Genomic DNA, 24,861 nt, shown 5'->3' with positions numbered 1-24,861 from the left:
CTCGATCCGCCCCTTCTATGACACTGTAAGGTGTCATATTTGTCATCCGGGGGCGGGGAGGAGGCGGCGGGCTTCAGCTAGGCCGAAGCCGCAGTCTAAATTTGAAGTCTGATGCCCAGAAGGGCTCCAGGCCGGCGTGGATGTCCGGGAGGGGGTCGGATCTGAACCAGATCCCCCCGGATCTAAAGGCAGGATAGCGGTGGGGCTAGTAACAGGAGCGGGGCCCTGTGAAGCGCTATGGAGCTGGCACTGCCGCAGATACAGGGGCACAGGAGCCCTGTGTCTGTGTGTGCTATGCCTGCGTGCACTCTCCCCCGGCCCCTACAGGAGCCCGCAGCTGGGCTGGAGGTCCATGGCTTTGGAGCTGCCGAATGCTGCCTTGTACAGGCCCTACCTGAGGGGTCTCAACCTAATGCCCCCAGAGGGGGATTAGGGAGGGTGCTGCTGTCACCATCAGGGGGCTTCATCCTTGCCTCGACCTCAACCCAGAACCCAAGGGAATTGGGGAAGGAGGGGGGTCTCGACTTCAAACCAGTACCCGAAGGACTGGGGAAGGAGCGACATGGGGAATAGCCACCTCAACTTCAACCGGGCACCCTATAATAGGGGCCGAGGAAGGAGCCATGCTGGGGGTCTCGCAGGAGACCCACTTTTCTTCATCTGTAGTCCGTCAGGAAAAAAACGGAAAAAATAAAAAAGGGAAAAAATCTTTAGGTGTGCCTCCTATGCGACACTAAGCAAAAACTGGAGAAGGCTGACGCCGTCCAGGGGTGTATACTGCAGAGGAGGAGCCATAGTTTTTTTCAGATTATGCATAGTCACCTCCTAGTGGACAGTAGCATAACACCCATGGATCTGTGTCCCCCAATGAGGCGACAAAATAAATCTAATTTACTAATAAACCATAAAAGGGCGGCACGGTGGCTCAGTGGTTAGCGCTGCAGCCTTGCAGCGCTGGGGTCCTGGGTTCGAATCCCACCAAGGACAACATCTGCAAGGAGTTTGTATGTTCTCCCCGTGTTTGCGTGGGTTTCCTCCGGGTACTCCGGTTTCCTCCCACATTCTAAAGACATACTAATAGGGAATTTAGATTGTGAGCCCCATCGGGGGACAGTGATGATGTGTGTGCAAACTGTAAAGCGCTGCGGAATATGTTAGCGCTATATAAAAATAAAGATTATTATTATTATAAAAGAACCTTCAGTTCATGGCAGCCTAATACTTCTAACTCCAGAATACTCAAAGGCTTTTTACTTTTTTAGAAATGTGAACACCAAGCGTTTTAGTACTATATAGTCAGAAACAGCTTGTACCATTCCCCGGCAGTATGCCGCTGCAGCGGTCTTAATGTTTTGGCTGCAATGATGATGTGACTTTCTCACAGCCACAGCGGCTTGCCTGATGTAGAAGAAACGATGATTTTCCAATTATTTTTAGTGAAAAACAATGATTTTTGTGGTTTCGATCCTGCCTTCCAAACTTACAGAGTGACAGAGTTTCACCCTCAAGGTCAGCACTTTTTCCCAATGAACCTCTAGATTAGGGTGACTTTGGGAGACCTGACAGATTAACTTTATACATGTGTAGCAAATATTGTTTCCTTTGTTGCTATTTCAACGCAGACTCCTATTAATAATAAAAAAAAACTTTCTGAATTTAATTTTTTTTTTTTACAGATCTTATGCAACTTGCCATACACATGAAAGTAAAGAAAATCAAAAACGCAAAAGATGTTGAAATGCAAACGTCATCCATACCATAAAAATCAACATTGAAAGGTCTTAAAGAAAATGTATCATCAGATAATTATGTAATGTTTAAAGTTACATTTTCTTAAAATGTATTTTAGTTTTTCAAAGTTTGCACGTCGTTACCTATAATAAAAATAATCTGAAAATTTTGGCAGTAGTCACTAAAGTCACTGTGACTCACAATAGAAAAACACTTTTTGTTCTACAGCAGTCATCTCGGGATCAATATGGGTATAATTTCAATGAAAGGTATAACCTATGTCTTAGGCATCTCAAAAGCCATCATCTAGAATAGGTGATGATTACAGTCCGCCGCCTGCACAATGTCCTCTGCTCAGATCACAGAACAGGTCTTGAACACTCTCTAAGGCTATGTGCACACGCTGCGGTTTTTGCTGAGGTTCCGCTGCGGTTTTGGCCCTGCGGAACCGCAGCAGTTCCGCAGACATGGTACTTTACCATGTTAGCCTATGGGTTTTCAAAACCGCAGTGCTCACGCTGCGGTTTTTTCCACGCGGTTTTGCTGTGGTATTTTTTCCGCAGCATGTCAATTATTTCTACGGATTCTGCTGCGGTTTCACACCTTTAACATAGTAGTGGTGTGAAACCGCAGGGCAAAACCGCAGGTCACTTTACCTGCGGTTTTACCTGCGGTTCCGCGGGGAAAAACCCGCAGGTGAATCTGCAGTGTGTGCACATAGCCTAATAAATGTCAATGTGATGTGACATCTCAAGACTATTGTCCATGTGGCTGCTGGGAAGCATACGGGTGTTGCTCACAAAATTAGAATATCATCAAAAAATTAATTTATTTCAGTTCTTCAATACAAAAAGTGAAACTCATTACATAGAGTCATTACAAACAGAGTGATCTATTTCACGTGTTTATTTCTATTATTGTTGATGATTATGGCTTACAGCCAATGAAAACCCAAAAGTCATTATCTCAATAAATTAGAATACTTTATAACACCAGCTTGAAAAATGATTATAAAATTCAAAATGTTGGCCTACTGATATGTATGTTCAGTAGCTGCGGCTTTTGCATCAATTACTGCATCAATGCGGTGTGGCATGGAGGCGATCAGCCTGTGGCACTGCTGAGGTGTTATGGAAGCCCAGGTTGCTTTAATAGCAGCCTTCAGCTCGTCTGCATTGTTGGGTCTGGTGTCTCTCATCTTCCGCTTGACAATATCCCATAGATTCTTTATGGGGTTAAAGTCAGGCGAGTTTGCTGGCCAATCAAGCACTGGGATACTGTTGTTTTTAAACCAGGTATTGGTACTTCTGGCAGTGTGGACAGGTGCCAAGTCCTGCTGGAGAATGAAATTTCCATCTCCAAAAAGCTTGTCGGCAGAGGGAAGTATGAAGTGCTCTAAAATTTCCTGGTAGACGGCTGCACTGACTTTGGTCTTGATAAAACACAGTGGACCTGCACGAGCAGATGACATGGCTCCCCAAACCATCACTGATTGTGGAAACTTCACACTAGACCTCAAGCATCTTGGATTGTGTGCCTCTCCACTCTTCCTCCAGACTCTGGGACCTTGATTTCCAAATGAAATGCAAAATTTACTTTAATCTGAAGACACCACCTTGGACCACTGAGCAACAGTCCAGTCCTTTATCTCCTTGGCCCAGGTAAGACACTTTGTCTATTGGTCATGCGTGGCCTGACACAAGGAATGCGACAATTGTAGCCCATGTCCTGCATACATCTGTGTATGGCGGCTCTTGAAGCAATGACTCCAGTAGCAATCCACTCCTTGTGAATCTCCCCCAATGGCCTTTTCATAACAATCCTTTCAAGGCTGCAGTTATCCCGATTGCTTGAGCACCTTTTTCTACCAAACATTTTCCTTCCACTCAACTTTCCATTAATATGTTTGGATACAGCACTCTGTGAACAGTCAGCTTCTTTAGCAATGACCTTTTGTGGCTTACCCTCCTTGTGGAGTGTGTCAATGACTGCCTTCTGGACATCTGTCAAGTCAGCAGTCTTCCCCATGATTGTGCAGCCTACTGAAATAGAGGTGTTTTTTGTTAATTATTCTAATTTAATGAGATAATGACTTCTAGGTTTTCATTGGCGGTAAGCCATAATCATCTACATTAACAGAAATAAACACTTGAAATAGATCACTCTGTTTGTAATGACTCTATATATGAATTTCACTTTTTGTATTGAAAAACTGAAATAAAGAAACTTTTTAATGATATTCTAATTTTGTGAGAAGCACCTGTATATCTAAATAGAAGATGGCTGCCCCAATAAACATGTAGAAAAAATATTGCAAAAAAATCTACCAAACAGAAAATAAAAATAGATTAGAAAAAAAATAAATATATGTTTATATGATTCAGTATCTGGTTTTACTAATAAAAAAGTAAACATGATACATTTCCTTTAAGCCAATACTATGGCACAATTTTCAATGATGTTCTTAAAAATAACGTAATTAAATTTCTTAACAGCATAAAGTGAAAAAAAATGAAAAATGTAGTTTTGAAAAACTATTGTGCTACGAATAATCACAACTAAAAAAAACAATAATTTAAAACAACAATGTGAACTAAAAATGTAATAAAAGCTATGATGTCACACAACACAATGAGTTACAAAACATTCCTATCATGATAAAAATCCTGCTGAAATACAGTGCCTTGCGAAAGTATTCGGGCCCCCTGGAACTTTTCAACCTTTTCCCACATATCATGCTTCAAACATAAAGATACCAAATGTAAATTTTTGGTGAAGAATCAACAACAAGTGGGACACAATTGTGAAGTTGAATGAAATTTAGTGGTTATTTTAAATGTTTGTGGAAAATCAAAAACTGAAAAGTGGGGCGTGCAATATTATTCGGCCCCTTTACTTTCAGTGCAGCAAACTCACTCCAGAAGTTCATTATGGATCTCTGAATGATCCAATGATGTCCTAAATGACTAATGATGATAAATATAATCCACCTGTTTGTAATCAAGTCTCCGTATAAATACACCCCCTCTGTGATACTCTCAGGGTTCCGTTTGATGCACAGAGAGCATCATGAGGACCAAAGAACACAATAGGCAGGTCCGTGATACTGTTGTGGAGAAGCTTAAAGCCAGATTTGGATACAAAATGATTTCCAAAACTTTAAACATCCCAAGGAGCACTGTGAAAGCGATCATATTGAAATGGAAGGAGTATCATACCACTGCAAGTCTACCAAGACCTGGCCGTCCCTCTAAACTTTCATCTCAAACAAGGAGAAGACTGATCAGAGATACAGCCAAGAGGCCCATGATCACTCTGGATGAACTGCAGAGATCTACAGCTGAGGTGGGACAGTCTGTCCATAGGACAACAATCAGTCGTACACTGCACAAATCTGGCCTTTATGGAAGAGTGGCAAGAAGAAAGCCATTTCTCAAAGATATCCATAAAAAGTGTCCTTTAAAGTTTGCAATAAGCCACCTGGGAGACACACCAAACGTGGAAGAAGGTGCTCTGGTCAGATGAAACCAAAATCGAACTTTTTGGCAACAATGCAAAATGATATGTTTGGCGTAAAGGCAACACAACTCATTACCCTGAACACACCATCCCCACTGTCAAACATGGTGGCAGCATCATGGTTTGGGCCTGCTTTTCGTCAGCAGGGACAGGGAAGATAGTTAAAATTGATGGGAAGATGGATGGAGCCAAATACAGGACCATTCTTGAAGAAAACCTGTTGGAGTCTGCAAAAGACCTGAGACTGGGACGGAGATTTGTCTTCCAACAAGACAATGATCCCAAACATAAAGCAAAATCTGTAATGGAATGGTTCACAAATAAACGTATCCAGGTGTTAGAATGGCCATGTCAACGTCCAGACCTGAATCCAATCGAGAATCTGTGGAAAGAGCTGAAAACTGCTGTTCACAAACGATCTCCATCCAACCTCACTGAGCTCGAGCTGTTTGCCAAGGAAGAATGGGCAAGAATTTCAGTCTCTCGATGTACAAAACTGATAGAGACATACCCCAAGCGACTTGCAGCTGTAATTGCAGCAAAAGGTGGCGCAACAAAGTATTAAGTTAAAGGGGCCGAATAATATTGCACGCCCCACTTTTCAGTATATGAATTTCCACAAAAATTTAAACTATCCAATAAATTTTGTTCAACTTCACAATTGTGTTCCACTTGTTGTTGATTCTTCACCAAAAATTTACATTTGGTATCTTTATGTTTGAAGCATGATATGTGGGAAAAGGTTGAAAAGTTCCAGGGGGTCCAAATACTTTCACAAGGCAGTGTACATAAAAAACGGGACACAATAAGCTTAATTTCCTACAGATTTTTTTCAAATGTTTCTAAAATGTGGAGCTAAAGACTACATTGGTTTAGGTTTCTGAAACTGTCGTAAATTATGGGGTTTATGAAAGAGAACTAAAATTCTTGATAAGTAAATTAAAACCGATACTTATTTGAGAAGACGACCCTTCTATTTAGCCCGGAATTTTCTGTGACAGATTTTTAGTTCCATCATGTACCATGCAATTTGGCATTTATATAGAAAAGATCACCCATATAAAAAAAAAACAAAAACAATATTTTTTCAATGCAATTTGGGCGGTTGCCTTAAAAGGGATCTATCATCAGGTTTTGCTACCCCATCTGAAAGAGCACCTCGAGCTGAGACCATGATTCCAGCAAAGTACCACTTACTTTACTAGTTGCTGCTATTCTGATTCAAACCCATTTTATCTGCTGCAGATCTAGCAGTTCTCTGAATTCGGAGATCTTTATAAACCTGCCAACACCACTGTGACTGGCAGCTTTCTCTGTCTACTGTGCATAGGCAGAAGGCTGCTAATCAGTGGTGAGGTGGGGTTATACAGAGCTCAAGAAAAACGAGGACTACATGGCAGCAGGTTTACTAGTCCAGTAAGTTACACATAGCTGGAATCAGGGTTTCTGTCTCTATATCATGCTACTCTCAGATTAGGTGGCAAAACCTGGTGACAGATACACTTTGAAAATGTTTCACTTCAAAATAAAACAATAATACTGGGTGAAAACAAGCAAAAGAATAAGTTCACATTGGGCGTTTTTGCTGTTTTTTTTTCTGCAGCAAAACCTGATTGATTGGCAGGAAGAAGCTGTGGCAAAAACAAAGGTTTTGCTGCATTTTTTTCCATTGGATTCGATGGATAAAAATGCTGAAAGAAGAGACATGCTCTCTGTCCAAAAAAACATGCAAAGCACAAAATACTGATGAGGAAAAAAACAAGATGTGTGTATGAGATTTCCAAAATCTCATAGACATAGCTGGTACTGTAAGATGCAGCTGAAAAATAGCATAAAAAATGCAGCAAAAACGCCCAGTGTGAACTTAGCCTAACATGAAATGAATTCATGAAAGATCAAACCTATGCGTAAACCCTACTATTGAAAACCCCATTCTATTTTGGCTCTCTTTTCATGGATGGATATTTGGAGCAACTTGACAAGAAAATATGACACCAAGAGATATTAGGATACCACAAGTATATTGTGCTGGCAGAGAGAGGTAAAGAGATGCTTTGCTGGCAAGGTACTGGTAAAGGCGTTTTGTAATGGGTGAAAGTATAGAACCTGGATTGGACTGAAGATTTAAAATGTTCATTAATGAGTTAGATTTTCTCTAAATTAAAGTAAATGTCCTTTTATCAAAATCAAAAATGGTTGATAAGTATCAGAAGGTAGAGTGCATGGAAACAGAAGACTGTAACCTGTCTGTACCAATTTATGGCCAGTGTTTTAGCCACACACTAGACCTGCTTGTGATCGGTACAGTGGTTTACTGATAAAAAGTATCACGTCTGCAAGCAAGCTGAGAAGCATTAACTGGATTATTGCTAAAATAATAACATTTTTTAGAAGACTGCAGACAAAGAAACTACTTCATCCATGCTCATTTCCCAGCTGCCGTGTACATTTTTCAACTGGTATGATGACAGAAGGATACGGAAGAAGCTGCAGAGGCTTCTTTCTTTCAAAGCATCACAAGGGTCTGGACAAACACAGCCAGAATGCCAGAATTGCAAGTCCAAGTTCTCAGTTCAGTTTGCTGCATCCACTACTATTTTCCTGCAGTGCTCAATTAATTGGCATTAGGTTCTCCAAACAAACCAAATCTGCACAAAGGTCCCTGGGAATAAGAGGTCCCGCCTCACACCAGATGGAGTTGGGAGCTGATGTTTTGTCATGCAGGCCCATTTACTGTGGCTTCGGGATTAAGGGTAAGATCCTCATGACTGTAAGAGAAAAAAAAATTAGCAACCGTAGCAAGAAAGTGCTGACAGAATCTTGAATCAAGGTTTCCAAAAGTGCAGTGTATTGAGACTATAATCAGTGCCTGCCGCAAGCACACAAGGAGATAGGGAATTTGTAATGCGGAAAAAACAACCTCGCCATTGCTTTTGGGAACATGTTTTTTTTAACATGGCTTTTCGCACAATCGATATTAGTTTTCCTTTATTGTGTATCTGCCACTACAAATGTGCAAATACTAAACTTGCATACACTTACAACTGTATTTATATTTTACTAGTTTGCATTATAACAGGGCTGTGGAGTCGGTAAGCCAAACCTGCGACTCCGACCCCTCAATTTCCCTTCCACCGACTCCAACATACACTCACTGGCCACTTTATTAGGTACACCTGTCCAACTGTGTGTTAAGACTTAATTTCTAATCAGCCAATCACATGGCGGCAACTCAGTGCATTTAGGCATGTAGACATGGTCAAGACAATCTCCTGCAGTTCAAACCGAGCATCAGTATGGGGAAGAAAGGTGATTTGAGTGCCTTTGAACGTGGCATGATTGTTGGTGCCAGAAGGGCTGGTCTGAGTATTTCAGAAACTGCTGATCTACTGGGATTTTCACGCACAACCATCTCTAGGGTTTACAGAGAATGGTCCGAAAAAGAAAAAAAATCCAGTGAGCGGCAGTTCTGTGGCCGGAAATGCCTTGTTGATGCCAGAGGTCAGAGGAGAATGGGCATACTGGTTCGAGCTGATAGAAAGGCAACAGTGACTCAAATTGCCACCCGTTACAACCAAGGTAGGCAGAAGAGCATCTCTGAACGCACAGTGCGTCGAACTTTGAGGCAGATGGGCTACAGCAGCAGAAGACCACACTGGGTACCACTCCTCTCAGCTAAGAACAGGCATCTGATGGCTACTTTCAGCAGGATAATGCGCCATGTCATAAAGCTCGAATCATCTCAGATTGGTTTCTTGAACATGACAATGAGTTCACTGTACTCAAATGGCCTCCTCAGTCACCAGATCTCAATCCAATAGAGCATCTTTGGGATGTGGTAGAACGGGAGATTCGCATCAGGGATGTGCAGCCGACAAATCTGCGCCAACTGTGTGATGCCATCATGTCAATATGGTCCAAAATCTCTGAGGAATGCTTCCAGCACCTTGTTGAATCTCTGCCACGAAGAATTGAGGCAGTTCTGAAGGCAAAAGGGGGTCCAACCCGTTACTAGCATGGTGTACCTAATAAAGTGGCCAGTGAGTGTATATTGCTTATGTTTAAGTGAAAAATTTATTGTAGTACAATGTGAACATCAGACATTTAATCATTTTTATGATACAATAATCAAGACATTTAGATAGAACATAATATATTTATTGGAATACAACTTTAGAACACAAAAAACTAATAAATTGTAAATATGTAATACACTATGTAATATCGATTACATACATATATATATACACACACACTGTATATATATATATATATATATATATATATACACACACACACATATATATACACACACTATATATATATATATACACACACATATATATATATATACACACAGTATATATATATATGTATATATATATCACTATGTAATAAACTATGTAAGTGGCAAAAAACAGTTTTCAACAAAAACATACTAAACAACATTGTGCAGTCTATGAATTTGTTCTAAGAAATAGAGTTGCCGTTGCCTCCATCAGATCCTCCTTCATAGATAACCTCAAATCTGACCTAATAATTTTAAGGCTAGAGAACAACCTCTCTACAGTAACTTGGGTTGGAGGCAAAGCCGTAACCACATGGGCATCATCTCTAACAATTTCCGGGTATAAAGGAATTGCCTCATGCACAGTCAGTTTTGATGAACGGTTGAATTTTTCTATTTCTTTGAGAGCAAGTGAAACATTTTGCTGAAATATGGTCAATCTGCTTGCTATAGGAGACGGAGTGAAATCTTTTTCCTTGCAGCAACGCTTTGCCTGCTCCATATCATCCAAATACTTGTCAAAGTCAAACGCCTCATCTGATGAGGATGAAGATATGGCAGCAGTAGCACTGTCAGGACCCAAGTCCTCTTGCGCCTGGCAGTCCTCCTGTAGGTCACTCATCCTAACTGCTACCTCAGTCAGAGCTTCTTTTCCTTTAGTAAGCTGTTGATCATCAAGCAATATACGATGACTTGGGTCCACATAAACAGCTGCCAGAAAAATTTTAATTTTCCAATAGCTGTGTCTCTCTCCGTTTCATTGAAGCAGAAATGCCATCTGTGATTAAATCTCCTCTTTGGGACAGGCAAAATAGCAAGTTCTTCCACTCCCTTATGAAAATGCCAGAAGTTAAATCCTCAGCTTATAATTTTTTAGTCACGGTAAATAGGTGATTAAGCAATTCCTTCAATTCAGCCACCTGTGTCCATTGACCTTCATTTAGGGTTACCTGAGGGTTCCCCATATCTATAAGAAACGGTTTTAGCCAGGATCAAAACTAGGGGGGGGGCAGAACCTCATACTGTTCCGCAGAATCTCATACTGCACACCTCAGCTGCTGCAGAACCTTATACCGCACACCCCTACACTTGAAAATAAAGCCTGCACCTTAAGATGTGGTGAATGCAGTCTATTTACTCCAAGTATCAATTGATGTTGATGTGTTACTGAAGACGAGCAATGCCTGTCCTGGGCGTCCTTTTGGGCAGCTATGAGGTGTACCTGACTGGTGCTAAAAAAAAAAGTGTTAGTCTGTGTGCTACCCGGCTTTCATTCTTTTTGGTACAGATAAGATATGGATAGACAGATATGGATAAATGGATAGATAGAGCAGATTTCTAATCTGCTTTTGCTATTGAAAACATTATCTATGAGCTCAAAAACCTTTCAGGTGATGCGGTTTTTAAAAATGCTGATCTGCTTTTGCAGCTGAAAAACGTATCCTCTAAAAACGCAGCAAAAACGCTGTGTGTGAATGTAGCCTTAGATCAGGAATAGAACAGCCATTTATAGGACATTTCATAACTTTCCCAAATTCCTATGAAAAAATATTCAGCACATTCTGCATTGAACTACTGTACCCAATTTATTATATATTTTAGGAGTCGGACCATTTTATCCCGACTCCACCAAAATGAGCTCCGACTCCACGACTCCGACTCCACAGTCCTGATAAGTAGATTTAAAAAAAAAAAAAAAAAAATGTTTAATTATGATGAGCGAACATGATGAGATAAGTTTGTTAAGCTGGCGTGCTAAACTGCTAACCGAGTGTCGTCGGTGTGCTCGAATAATTTACAGTCCCAATGCCTGAATGTCTTGCGGCTGCTCGACAGCCACAACATGTGCACGTATTATTTAACAGATCGACAATCCCTGCATGTGTTGTGGCTGTCAAACAGCGGCGAGACATGAAGCCGCAAGGACTCGAACATATAATTTTCGAGTACGCTGAAGACACTCAGGTAGCACATGAGCATGCTCGGGATAATACCTTATCTGAGCACGTTCGCTCATCTCTAATTTTTAACAATGCAAGATATGAGGGATAATAACACCACCACTGCAGAGGTTGCACAAGGATCATGAACTAAATACTATATTATGATGACATGAAATCTGCCAGTTCCTTCTTCTTGATGGATGTACTGTATCCATCATGACTTTGTTGGTTTTGTCTTTTGTCCAGTAGACTTACGCCTCAAAATTAATTAAGTATATATGTTTTGTTTCTTATTTCTACAAATTTTTTCACTTACCTTTTCTCTTTACAAGGGCCTTGTGCATTTGTGCAAGTTGCAATCAACTTCTGCTCCTGTGATTCCTCTTCCCCACTGGCATTACAAGTGTGTTTCTCATTTGCACATTTGGTATCAGCAATAGTCAACTGATCAATGACTAGAGTGTCAGGGTTACTGTGGAAGTAGAAGGCATTGACAATAAATTTTTCCAATTATGGGAAATAATGTTTATGCAACAAAATCAAAACGAACCAATGCAAATGACCCAAAGTAAAATTATTTATTTACAACGTCATCTGGGTGTAACTATACTACAACATATAAATGTAGGTATGACAAGCGCGGTATGTAATATCCATGAAAAGGCAAAAAAAAAGAAAAGAAAAAACAGACTGACAAACAGTTTAGTGTTTGGTGGTACATGTGAATCACCAAACTATAACATTTCTAGTTTCTATTTTTTTATGCAGTTTCACATGGAATACCCTTTAAATTTTATTCTTTGAGCTATTATTTCCATGTGGAATCCTAACAATTCTCCTTTTTAAGAACTGGACGTACAATAAAAAGTATTAATCAACAAGACTGTGGAGTCGGAAAAAATTGGACTGACTCCTAAACTATATAATACATTGGGTACAGTAGTACAATGCAGAATGTGAAGTAAAATGTCATAAGAATATGGGAAAGTTATGAAATGTCCTATAAATGTCTGTTCTGTTCCTGATCTAAGCATCTCGGCTTTTAGTTAAGATGAATCTGTGCTGCACTTTATCTACATGCTCAGTAGTGGCCAGTGCTGGGGAGTCGGAGTCGGGAGTCTGTGAAATTGAGGAGTTGGAGGTTTGACTTATCGACTCCACAGCCCTGCTAATCACACTTATTTTATTTTTGCAGATTTTTTTTTTTTTACTATATTTAGAGATTATTATTTACATGTTATTCTATATTTATTATGTAATACCACACAACTATATGATGAGACAATATGCCCTAGGTCAGTGTGACACAGGATGTTGATAGGAAAGTCTTTATGTACAGACAGTACTGGGGTCTACTCTACTTCCCAGGGGCTCACATCTAAGGGGGTCATCGGGAAACCTGAATGAAGATGGAGGTTTCCTTTCGTCATTCAGTAGTCACGTTTGTTTGTGGAAAACAAAAGGGTAAACAACCAAGAAGGGAACTTCCTCAGATCCGAACAATCGAGAAGAGTTATGGTCATTTGATGGCTCACCATCCAGGGTGACGTGATACCTATACAGGTTTTATTCTGCATGACTCTGAATGATAAGTACTCTAATGGCCATTGTAAAAAAAAAAAAAAAAAAAAGTGTTAAGTAGTTAAACCACCATTCTGGCGCGTTGGAGACTAACGTCTACTCTCTGCCCCTATTAAAATATCAGCCGCGATCTTCTGCTGTTCACGGCACCGCTCCTTCCCATTCAGCAGTCTGGTGACTGCAGCTTCTTACTGGCCAGATGTCAGAACTGACAAGCTCTCAATGAAAGTCTTATGGCTCTCATAGACTTACATTGAGAAGTTCCGGTTCGCCCAGAAAACACTAGAGCGATCCTGTCAAGCACAAATAACAGGAGACGACGAGAGTGGCCAGGAGAATAGCAGACGACAGCGACCGGTAAGTATTTTACTATGGGCAAGAAGCAAGCATTAGTGATCACTCCGGCGGTAAAATTAAAAAAAAAAAATTAGAGAGTTGTACTTAAACTATAACATTCCCACAATTCTGCAGTACAAAATCCTTTTAAATGTCATGTGTTGTTTGCTGCTGATTGCTCTTTGTGACCGGATACAATTTATTTCATACACATTACCCAAAAAATTATTCCCTACAAATTTCCCAACATAAGGTCCTGAGAAAATGATATATATAAAAATTATTTAGCTGTGCTATGAAAATAATGCAAACCTGCAATACAACATAGGAACATACAGTAGTTGTGCACATTGCTAATCTTATAATCAGCTCATGACAAGAATCATCTAATTTCAGTAAAGAATACATTTAAATCATTTCTATAAGGCCTCTTTCACACATCAGTTTTTTGCCATCAGTCACAATTCGTCTTTTTTGAAAAAAAAAAAAAACAGATCTAGCGACTGATGCTGCTGGATCCGTTTTTTTTCCTCACAGACTTGTATTAGCAATGGATTGTCACGGATGGCCGCACGTTTCATCTGTCGGCCGGAGACAATGGACAATGGAACGGTTTTTGAGTACGTCGAAAAGCAACGGATCCAGTGCCGTCCGTCGTTGGCTATAATGGAAGCCTATGGGCGCAGGATCTGTTGCTGTCCGTCAAAAGATGGAATCCGCCGACGGATTCCGTTTTTAAGGTTATATGCACACATTTTCCATTCTGGCACATATAAAAATCTCTATCTCTAGAATTCTATTTCTTTAAAATTCATATACCTGCTGCTTCGATGGATCGGTCAACAAAAAAACGATCTGGTGCATCAGATTTTTACAATCTGTGCAGGATCCGTTTTTTGCACACTTTGACAGATTGTGACGGACACTAAAAAAATGATGTGTGAAAGAGGCCTAAGAGAGTGTGGTGTGACATTTCACAAAACCTAGCTGCTCCTCTTATTTATATCATGCCGACCATGCAAAGCAGTGCAAACAAAGTGAAATATATGGTGCATGCAATTCAAGCAGACTAACGTTCAGCACGCTTCAAACGCTTGTCAGGAGAAGGGAGAATCTCAGGTTCATCTCATAACGTTATAATGAGCTATCAACCTAAGTGTAATTAAAGAACCCCAATCACCTGTAGTCCCAAGAACCACTTCATGCTTGCCTCGGTGCTGTGCTCAGTGTAAGATGGAAATCCACAAGAATACAAGGCAGTGAATGTGGCTTGCAAAACTATGTTTTTTTCTCTCAGTTCAAGAACTAACACCAATTAGACTAGTTTCACATTTGCGGACGGAGGGCTACGGACTTCCTCCGTGAAGCCCCGCCCCCTGCCGCACCTCCTCCGGTCAGCTCCGCCTATTTCTGCATGCGGCTTCATGCGGCCTGCGTACCCTATCTTTAACAGTGGGTACGCAGGTCGTACCCCAGTATGCGGATGCCGCTGCATGCGTCGTTTTGATGATGCGGCGCCCTCATAAAATTCCAACATGATGAGTTCTACTCGAGTCACCACACCGTCAAAACGACGCATGCGACGGCATCCGCGTACTGCAGCACGGCCTGCATACCCAATGTTAAGGATAGGGTACGCAGGCCGCATGCAGAGATAGGCGGAGCTGACCGGAGGCATGGCAGGGGGTGGGGCTTCACAGAGGAAGTCCGCAGCCCTCCGTCCGCAAATGTGAAACCAGCCTAAGTCAGTCAATCTAGCCAACAAAAGCCATTAAAGGGCAAGAGACAACTCTCGACATTTGCTAAAGCGCACCTAAGAGACATACTTTGATAACTAAGATTCTCTGGTTTAACAAAGTTAACAATTAATTTTTTAGCCTGAATGCCTTACCAATAACATCCTTATGATGAAGCAAGGTGGTGGCAGCACCGTGCTTTGTGTATGTTTTTTAACTGCAGGAACTGCGAAACTCATCAAAATCAATGGAAAATAGATGAACATAATATAGAGATTCTTAATAAATCAAAACATGCTACAGCTTTTTCTCTACCTAGACAATGGTTCAAGGTGCTCACCACACTTCTAGATAAATACCTTGAGGGGTCTAGTTTCCAAATAGGGTCACTTGTGGGGGGTTTCCACTGTTTAGACACATCAAGGGCTCTCAAAATGACATCTGCTATCAATTCCAGCCAATTTTGCATTCTAAAAGTCAAATGGTGCTCCCTCCCTTCTGAGCCCTGCCATGCGCCCTAACACTAGTCCCCCCCCATTTTTGGGTTATCAGCATACTCAAGGAGAAATAGCACAGCAAATTGCATGGTCCCCTGTATAAAAAAAGCTAAATTTGGGGCTAAAGCAACATTTTTGTGGGAAAAAGAACATTTTTCATTTTTTCGTTTCAAACTTCTTTAATTTCTGTTAAACACCTGAAGGGTTAATAAACTTCTCAAATGTGGTTTTGAGCCCATTGAGGGGTGCACTTTTTAAAATGGTGTCACTTTTGGGTATTTTCTGTCACCTAGGCCCTGAAATCCACCTCAAATGGGACGTGGTCCCTAAAAAATTGGTTTTGTAAATTTTGCTGGAAAAACAAGAAATTGCTGATAAACTTTTAACCCTTCTAAATTCCTAACAAAAAAATTAATGTTTAAAAAATGATGCTGATGTAAAGTAGACATGTGGGAAATGATATTTATTAACTATTGTAGTATATAACTCTCTGATTTAAGGGAACACAAATTAAAAGTTTGAAAATTGTGAAATGTTCAATGTGTTCTCCAAAATTCCAATATTTTCAAAAATAAACACAAAAATATTGGCCTAAATTTACCATTAACATGAAGTACAATAAATGTAATAAATTAGTTCCTTGCTGCTCTAAACGATTCCCACAAATTCTGAAAACGGCAGGAAAAACTTGGTTGTGTTACCCTGTGTAAGCCAGAGGGCAAGAAGGGTGCTCAGGAAAGCGGAGTAGCGTATGTGCTAGTGTGCGACTCAGCCAGGCTTCTCGCTGACCTATCAAATCAGCATATGATGGCAGTGAAAAGTGTGGTGTAGATGTGAGAACTGGCTGTGGGGTGCGCTTAGCTCATTGTCAGCCTGTTATGATAGGTAACTGAATGAGTAAGTGAGGGAAAAGTAGCATCTGATGCATATATTTCGCAAGCGAGTGGTGTCCGTGGCAAATTGGTGGCGACGGGAGTGGTGATCCTGACAGGGACCATGCATATCGGATGACAAGTGGCTCCAGCCTATCCTGCTCCCCCGAATTGACAGGTCTCTCACACACATAAGCCTGTTCATCTAGGAGACCAGGTTGGCAGAAGCTGACTGGGATGTTTAACCTCGGTTTTGCGTTTTCGTTTTTCGATCCCTTTTTTTCCCCAGAGCCATAACTTTTTCATTTTTCCGTCAATATGGCCATGTGAGGGTTTATTTTTTTGCAGGACAAGTTGTACCCTTTGAACACCATTGGTTTTACCATGTCGTGTACTAGAGAATGGGAAAAAAAATCCAACTGTGGTGAAATTGCAAAAAAAAGTGCAATTCCACACTTGTTTTTTGTTTGGCTTTTTTTTTTTACTAGGCACAAAAATATGCTAAAACTGACCTGCCATTATGATTCTCCAGGTGATAGACACTAAACATGTCAAGGTTCTTTTTTAACTAAGTGGTGAAAAAAAATTCCAAACTTTGTTAACAAAAAAAAAAAAAATGGCGCCATTTTTCAGTACCCGTAGAGTCTTCATTTTTTCAAGATCTCGGGTTGGGTGAGGGCTTATTTTTTTGCGTGCCGAGCTGACGTTTTTACCATTTTGGTGACGATACGTTCTTTTGATAGCTTGTTATTGCATTTTAATGCAATGTTGCGGCAACCAAAAAAACGTAATTCTGGCGTTTCGACTTTTTTTTCTTGCTACACCATTTAGCGATCCGGTTAATCCTTTTTTTCATTGATAGATCGGACGATTCTGAACGCGGCGATACCAAATATGTGTATGTTTGATTTTTTTTTTTATTGTTTTATTTTGAATGGGACAAAAGGGGGGTGATTTGAATGTTTATTTTTTTTAATATTTTTAAAAACTTTTTTTTTTTTTTTACTTTTGGCATGCTTCAATAGTCTCCATAGGAGGTTAGAAGCTGCCATAGCCTGATCAGCTCTGCTATAGACAGGCGATGATCAGATCGCCTCTATGGAGCAGAATTATACTCACTTGCTATTAGCGCCGACCACAAAGCGGCAGTGACATCCATAGAGGTCTCCAGGAGACCTCCGGTTGTCATGCTAACCCACAGGTGACCTGCGATCACGTGACGGTGGTCACCGGTGGGCGGATTTCCAGCGCGATTGCCGAAAGCGCAAGTTAAATGCCGCTGTCAGCATTTAACAGCAGTATTTATCGGGTTAATAGCCACGGGTAGATCGCTATTCCACCCACGGCAGTTCTGGGCTCTTGTCAGCTGTTCAAAACATCTGACAAGTGCCGGGAAATATGTGGGGTCACCACCACAGCCCACATCAAAGGGAGGGAGTCCGACATCAGCGTAAATGTATGCCCAATGTCGGAAAGGGGTTAAAAGCAACACACGCAATAACTGTAAAAATGTATAAAAAAAACACTTTACACATTTCCTTGTTTAATTTGCAACATATAATTACAGCATGCAGGCCTGCTTTCCATTTCCATGTTGAACAAACCAGTCCATAAATATTATACATTACATAGTGTAGTATGTAGTTGAGCAAATTTACTAGAACTACTAGCTGAAGAGTCCGGCGTTGCCCAGGCATAGTAACTAATTGTGGTTAGTTACAACAAATTATAATGATTATATTGAATATTAAAACAATTGATCCCGAGAAAAATTGCACTAATTGAAATAAAAAAAAACACTGAGGTAAAATACTGACCAAACACTGAGGTAAACCACTGACCAAATACTAAGGTAAAATACTAACCAAATACTCTAACTCTTCTGCAGGTTTTAGTCAGGGGGCATACTCAGCCTACTGCCCAGGTATGGAGGACATCAGTGCTGGGCTGCCTGCACCTACACACACAGACTACATCTGCCTGCTACAATCCTCTCTTGCAGTGAGGAATCCAGGCCATTTTTACCTTGTGCTCTGGGTGATTAAACGCTACAGCGCTATTTCCCAGAAAGGCTTGTGTAATGCTAGCAATACGTGAGACTCTCGGGCATGCGCAGTGCCGCTCTTCTTGTACATAGCGAGGCTGGAGTGGGCAGAGCTGGCACTACACCTGCAGCACCACAGTCAGTGGACAGCTCCGCTCTGCAGCACCACTACCCAGGTAATTGGCACTCTGCTCATGCCATAGCCCCCCTCCTGGCATTGTCTTCCCCTCAAACAATGTCATCTGGTGCTTGATTGCAGATCACGGGCTGCAGGAGTCCATCCACACACAGCATCAATCCCAGAAAGGCTGCAAGGAGCATTCTGCACTAACAAAGTGGGCCGTGTGGACGGGGCTTTGCATGTGGACTGAGTGTGGCTATGTTGAGTGGGCGGGGCTTGATACATACACACATACTGTACATACACTCAGCTTTATATATATAGATCTGTGGAGCTTATCTAGATGTGTGGTGAGCAATTTGAACCCCCAAGTGCTTCACCGAAGTTTATAACACAGAGCTGTGAAAATAAAAAATAATTTTTTTCCCACAAAAATGATTTTTTAGCTCCCAATTATATGTTTTTTCCAAGGATAAAAGGAGAAATTAGACCCCCAAAGTTGGTGTGCAATTTGTCCTGAGTACGCTGATGCCCCATATGTTGGGGTAAACCACTGTTTGGGCACACGTCGGGGCTCGGAAGGGAGGGAGCACCGTTTGACTTTTTGAACGCAAAATTGGCTGGAATCAATGGTGGTAAATTCAATGAAAAGATCCAGCTCACCAGAGACAGCATCCTGACATTGGAGCACGAGACCGCTGTGTCAAAGCACTTGATTTAAAACAATGAAGAAAGGAATGTCCAGCTCACCAGAGACAGCATCCTGACATCAGAGCATGAGACTGCTGTGTCAAAGCGCTTGATTTAAAACAATGAAGAAAGGAATGTCCAGCTCAACGCGCTTCTGATGACTTTGCACCCTAAGTCACCAGAAACGCGTTGTGAATGCAAGCCTTGCTTTTCTATGCTGGCCTTTTAACCTCACCTTTGAAGTGACTAAGTGAATAAAAGGATTTATGTATTCACTACATCGTGGAGCTGGACATTACTTTCTTCATTGTTTTAAATCAATGATGGTGCCATGTCGCGTTTGGAGACCCCCTGATGTGCCTAAAGAGTGGAAACCCCTCAATTCTAACTCCAACCCTAACCCCAACACATCCCTACCCATAACTCTACCCACAACCCTAATCCCCATCATACCCCTAACCCTAATCCCAACCCTAACCACAACACACCCCTAACCCTAATCCCAACCGTAACCACAACCCTAACCATAACCCTAACCACAAACCTATCCCCAACCTACCACTAACTCTAATCACAACTCTAACCTCAAACCTAACCCTAACTCTAATCCCTAACCGTAATCCTAGCCTTAATACCAACACTAACCCTAATGGAAAAATGAAAATAAATATATTTTCTTTATTCCATTATTTTTCCCTACCTATGGGGGTGATAGGGTCTATCACAGTGACCAAAATGAACCAATAGGAAAATCTTTCTATTGTTGCCGGGTGCCAGCTAGCAGATCTCGGCGGGCGCACTGCGCATGCGCCCGCCACTTTCCTCCTGGAAGAAGATGGCAGCACCCATGGAGGGGAAGCACGCGGGCTGACGACCACCGGGAGGTACTGGGGGGATCGGGGACCCTATTTCTCTCTCCTCTGATGTGATCACATCAGAGGAGAGAGAAATTAAATGGCACATTGGACTTTTTTTTTTTTTTTGCGGTTGCCGTTATACGAGTAATAACGGCGATCTTAGAAGTGGGGTAGGTAAAAACCGAACCGAATCATGTTCTCTGGGGTCTCGGCTACGCCCGGCAGCCGAGACCCCGGAGAAAATCCGACTCTGGGGGATGCTATACACTTTTTCCACAGTGCCGTGAATTCACGGCACTGTGGTTTAAGTACTTTTAACTACCGCCGTTAAAAGGCGTATCGGCGGTCATTAAGGGGTTAATAACACAATCAGCAAATACTTTAACTTAGGGTCCCGTTACATTTAGCGATGCACCAGCGATCCCGACCACGATATGACCCGGTCAGGATCGCTGGTGCATCACTAAATGGTCGCTAGTGAGCTGCCAAACAGGCAGATCTCAGCAGCGATGCAGCAGCGGTCGTTACTTACCTGTCAGACGCGGTGATGATGACGTCCTCCTCCCACGTCGCTCGTCGGCGCCAGCAGGAAGCCGCCGCCGAGAAACGGCCCAGGACGTTCTCGCGCGATCAGCTATAGCCAGCGGGGGAGCCGGTCGGAGGTAAGTATCACATGTAGCAATATCGCTGCTGTGTCACAAAATCGGTGACGCTTTAGCGATATTGCTACCGATATCGCTGTCTAAAGCCCCCTTTACCGAAATAATCAGCTCTGATTCCATGCTGTTCTGTCTGTATACTCTGTTTTGTGTCCTCAGTGAGTAGAGCAGTCTGTCTGTCATTACATGTCTCATAAAGGAGAGTCTGTTGCTCACTGTTGCTATTTCAGTTGTCATCTCAAAGGCAGCCTAGTGTGAAATGTGTTTGTAATGAGACAAAGTTTTGTTGTATTGCCCCACACCCACATTGGCTGCTTGTGAGATAAAAGCTGATGGCGTGTTTGATCTAATCAGGCACAACTCTTTAGGAGAGCTGACAGCACAATGAAATTACAACTTCAGATGTGTATGCAATGAGACAAAGTTCAGCTCTACTGTACTGTATTAGTAATAATCGCACCCATGAAAACAAAATAATTGTATATAATCACACTTATGTCTGCTCTAGTCCTGGAACTTCATAATTAGGCACAGCTCAACAGTGAGAACAGGAAAGCATAATTTCTGTGATTACATGTTTCACACAGGAGTCTGCTATCCTTCTCTCACTGCAGAGCTATGCCTGATTACAACTAACACTTCAGCTTCCATCACACAGGCAGCCAGCAGGAGATTTATTTGTAATGAGACAAGGTTTTGCTCTACTCCCCTCTCCCCACATTGGCTGCTTGTGAAATGGAGGCTGAAAAAGTGTTAGCAGTAATATGACACATATCTGTTCCAGAGCTGACACTACTATGAGAGTACAATTGCAGATGGGTTTGTAATGAGACAATTTTCAGTTCTGCTGTACTATGCAGTTATAATCACACACAGCTTTGCAATGAGATCAGGAGAGCAGACTGTCAGCCATTACATGTCTCACACTAGTAAAGCCCCCTTTAAAATAAATTGTAATAGTAGCATCTCTGTGTGATCTATGTCCCACCCATAGAACTTAACAGCTCATTTACATATTAAGAAAAACATAGTTTGCTCTGGAATACGCCATTGATCGCAGATATCAAAGTAGTGTTTTACTCAACTTCGTATGAACTGCAAGCTATATGGATGGCTTAGGAGGGTTGATTCAACTTTAACCTTCCTTGATTAACCACTTCCTGACATCCGACGTACTATCCCGTCCAAAGTGCTCACCTCACATATAGATAAGTTCCTTAGGGAGTCTAGTTTTCAAAATGGGGTCATTTGTGGGGGGGTTTCCACTGTTTAGGTACATTAGGGGCTCTCCAAAGGCAACATGACACCCGCAGACCATTCCATCAAAGTCTGCATTCCAAAACGTCACTACTTCCCTTCCGAGCCCCGACGTGTCCCCATACAGTAGTTTTCTCCCACATATGGGGTATCAGCATACTCAGGACAAATTGGACAACAACTTTTGGGGTCCAATTTCTCCTGGTACCCTTGGGAAAATAAAAAAAAATGGTGACTAAAAGATCATGTTTGTGGAAAAAATACGAATTTTTTATTTTCACGCCAGGGCGTTATAAACTTCTGTGAAGCACTGGGGGGTTCAAAGTGCTCACCACACATCTAGCCAAGTTCTCCAAAAAATATGACATAGTTGTCATGGGAGATTTCAACTATCAAGACATTTGTTGGGAATCTCTCTCAGGCAAAACTAACAGGTCAAGGAAATTCTTAAACTCTCTTGCTGACAACTTTATCTTTCAAAAGGTAGGGGAGAAAACAAGGGGAACTGCTACCTTGGATCTAATCCTTATAAACAGGGAGGAAATGTTGAGGAGGTAAAAGTGGCTGGGACCCTAGGAGGTAGCGACAATGCTATTTTAGAATTTTGGATAACTAGAGGCGGAAGACCTGTGAAGACTCAGACGTCAAGGTTAGATTTCAGAAAGGCAGATTTTAAGGGATTCAGAAAGAGAATTGGAGGGATCCAATGGCTTGATATCCTTAACCCCTTCACCCCCAAGGGTGGTTTGCACGTTCATGACCGGGCCAATTTTTACAATTCTGACCACTGTACCTTTATGAGGTCATAACTATGGAACGCTTCCATGGATCCCAGTGATTCTGACATTGCTTTCTCGTGACATATTGTACTTCATGCTAGTGGTAACATTTCATTCAAATAACTTGCGTTTATTTGTGAGAAAAATGGAAATTTGGCGAAAATTTTGAAAATGTCGCAATTTTCCAACTTTGAATTTTTATGCCCTTAAATCACAGAGATATGGCACACAAAAAACTTGATAAGTAACATTTCCCACATGTTTACTTTACATCAGCACAATTTTGGAACCAAAATTTTTTTTTGTTAGGAAGTTATAAGGGTTAAAAGTTGACCAGCGATTTCTCATTTTTACAACAATATTTTATTTTTAGGACCACATCACATTTGAAGCCACTTTGAGGGGTCTATATGATAGAAAATACCCAAAAGTGACATCATTCTAAAAACTGCACCCCTTAAGGTGCTCAAAACCACATTCAAGAAGTTTATTAACCCTTTAGGTGCATCACAGGAATTTTTTTGAATATTTAAAAAAAAATGAACATCTAACTTTTTTTCACAAAAAAAATACCTCAGGTTCAATTTTTTTAATTTTACCAAGGGTAACAGGAGAAATTGGACTGGAAAAGTTATTGCGCAATTTGTCCTGAGTACGCTGATACCTGATTTGTGGGGGGGGACGACTGTTTCAGCGCATGGCAGAGCTCAGAATGGAAGGAGCGCCGTTTGACTTTTTCAATGCAAAATTGGCTGGAATTCAGATCAGACGCCATGTCACGTTTGGAGAGTCCCTGATGTACCTAAACAGTGGAAACCCCCTACAAGTGACCCCATTTTGGAAACTAGATGTCACGTCCGCCATGTCTGCCATGTCTGTTTGTCTCAAGAACTCCTGGAGCGATGTGCATGCGCATGTTTTGTCTGCTGTCCTGCATGTTCGCTAGAGCTGTGTGCAGACTCACCTCATGTCTGAGCTGCAGGATCCCTGCGTTTCTGCTCTGCCTTCTGTGATCTTCTCGTCATGTCTGGAGTACTTGATCATGTGATGTTTCTTAAGATCCTGCACTGTCTGGTTCTGCAATCATCTCGTCATGTCTAGAATCCCGGATCATGTGTTCTTCCTAGGATCCTGCACTGGTTGGTTCGGTGATCATCTCGTCATGTCTGAAACCCTGATCATGTGACGTTTCCTAAGATCCTGCACTGTCTGGTTCTGCTATCATCTCGTCATGTCTAGAATCCTGGAAGTGCTCCCCTGGTCCTGACCTGGAGGAGGAGGTGCTATGCCCTATATCAGGCCGCCTCTTCCTATGCTCAGGGCCTGATTATTGTGTTGCTTCCCTGCAAGGCTCTGGGTCTGTGGGGTTGCTCCCTCTATTCTGTGCCCTTGCACTTTGCTCTGTAGTGCGTCTCTGCACACGCTCCGTGCTCGTATTCCGCCTCTTGTCTTGTGCCATGTCTTGTGTTGTCTCTCGTGCCATGTTTGTCTTTGCCTTGTAGTCCTTCTGCTGTTCTTTGTCTTAGTCTGTTTTGCTATGTCTCGCCTTAGCTTTGCTTTGACTTGTAGTCCTTCCTGTGTTCTCTGCCTCGCCTGTTTTGCCATGTCTTGCTTTTGCTATGCTTTGACTTGTAGTCCTCCCTGTGTTCTCTGCCTTGCTATTCCTTGCTTTGTGTTCCTCCCTATGGTCTCAGTCTTTGCTTGCTCTGCCTCGCTCTCTCCTATGGTGCTCTGTAGTGCTCCCTGGCACACGCACCATTTCTCCTCTCCTTAGTGCTCGTTTCTTTGTCTAGTCCCAAGGTCTTCCCTTGGCCCGGCTCTGGGCTTCTGCCTACGCTCCGCTGCTAGACTCTGTCCTCTCTCTGACCTGGCTCTGTTTCTGCCTGTGTTCCTTGCCTTGTCCTTGCATTGAACCCCGGCGTGGGTTCCCCTTGGCCGTCTCCTGTGCCGT

At 41.9% G+C, this 24,861-nt stretch overlaps 1 protein-coding gene and 1 long non-coding RNA gene across 5 annotated transcripts in view; one reads left to right on the top strand and one right to left on the bottom strand.

The window, feature by feature from the left end:
• The window catches only part of LOC141092919 (uncharacterized), a 32,499-nt gene extending 30,599 nt beyond the window's left edge, over positions 1-1,900 (top strand). Inside the window, exon 2 of the long non-coding RNA XR_012232954.1 lies at positions 1,677-1,900. This is a non-coding gene — a long non-coding RNA (uncharacterized lncRNA). The remainder of the gene's footprint in view (positions 1-1,676) is intronic.
• A 5,352-nt stretch (positions 1,901-7,252) lies between these two features.
• The window catches only part of PPP6R2 (protein phosphatase 6 regulatory subunit 2), a 277,099-nt gene continuing 259,490 nt past the window's right edge, over positions 7,253-24,861 (bottom strand). For all 4 annotated transcript variants that reach the window (XM_073579254.1, XM_073579253.1, XM_073579256.1 and 1 more), the window contains 2 exons: positions 11,798-11,953; positions 7,253-8,018 (listed from right to left, as the gene is read on the bottom strand). In XM_073579254.1, coding sequence (XP_073435355.1) covers positions 7,967-8,018; positions 11,798-11,953 — 208 coding nt within the window. In that variant the 3' untranslated portion in view covers positions 7,253-7,966. The remainder of the gene's footprint in view (positions 8,019-11,797; positions 11,954-24,861) is intronic.

The sequence above is a fragment of the Dendrobates tinctorius genome, unplaced genomic scaffold (assembly GCF_039654945.1).
Source record: "Dendrobates tinctorius isolate UK_male_01 unplaced genomic scaffold, ASM3965494v1 ptg000062l, whole genome shotgun sequence".
In the NCBI taxonomy this organism is placed as follows: domain Eukaryota; kingdom Metazoa; phylum Chordata; class Amphibia; order Anura; family Dendrobatidae; genus Dendrobates; species Dendrobates tinctorius.
Note: the sequence above shows the minus strand (reverse complement) of the source record. Positions and strands in the feature narration are given on the sequence as shown.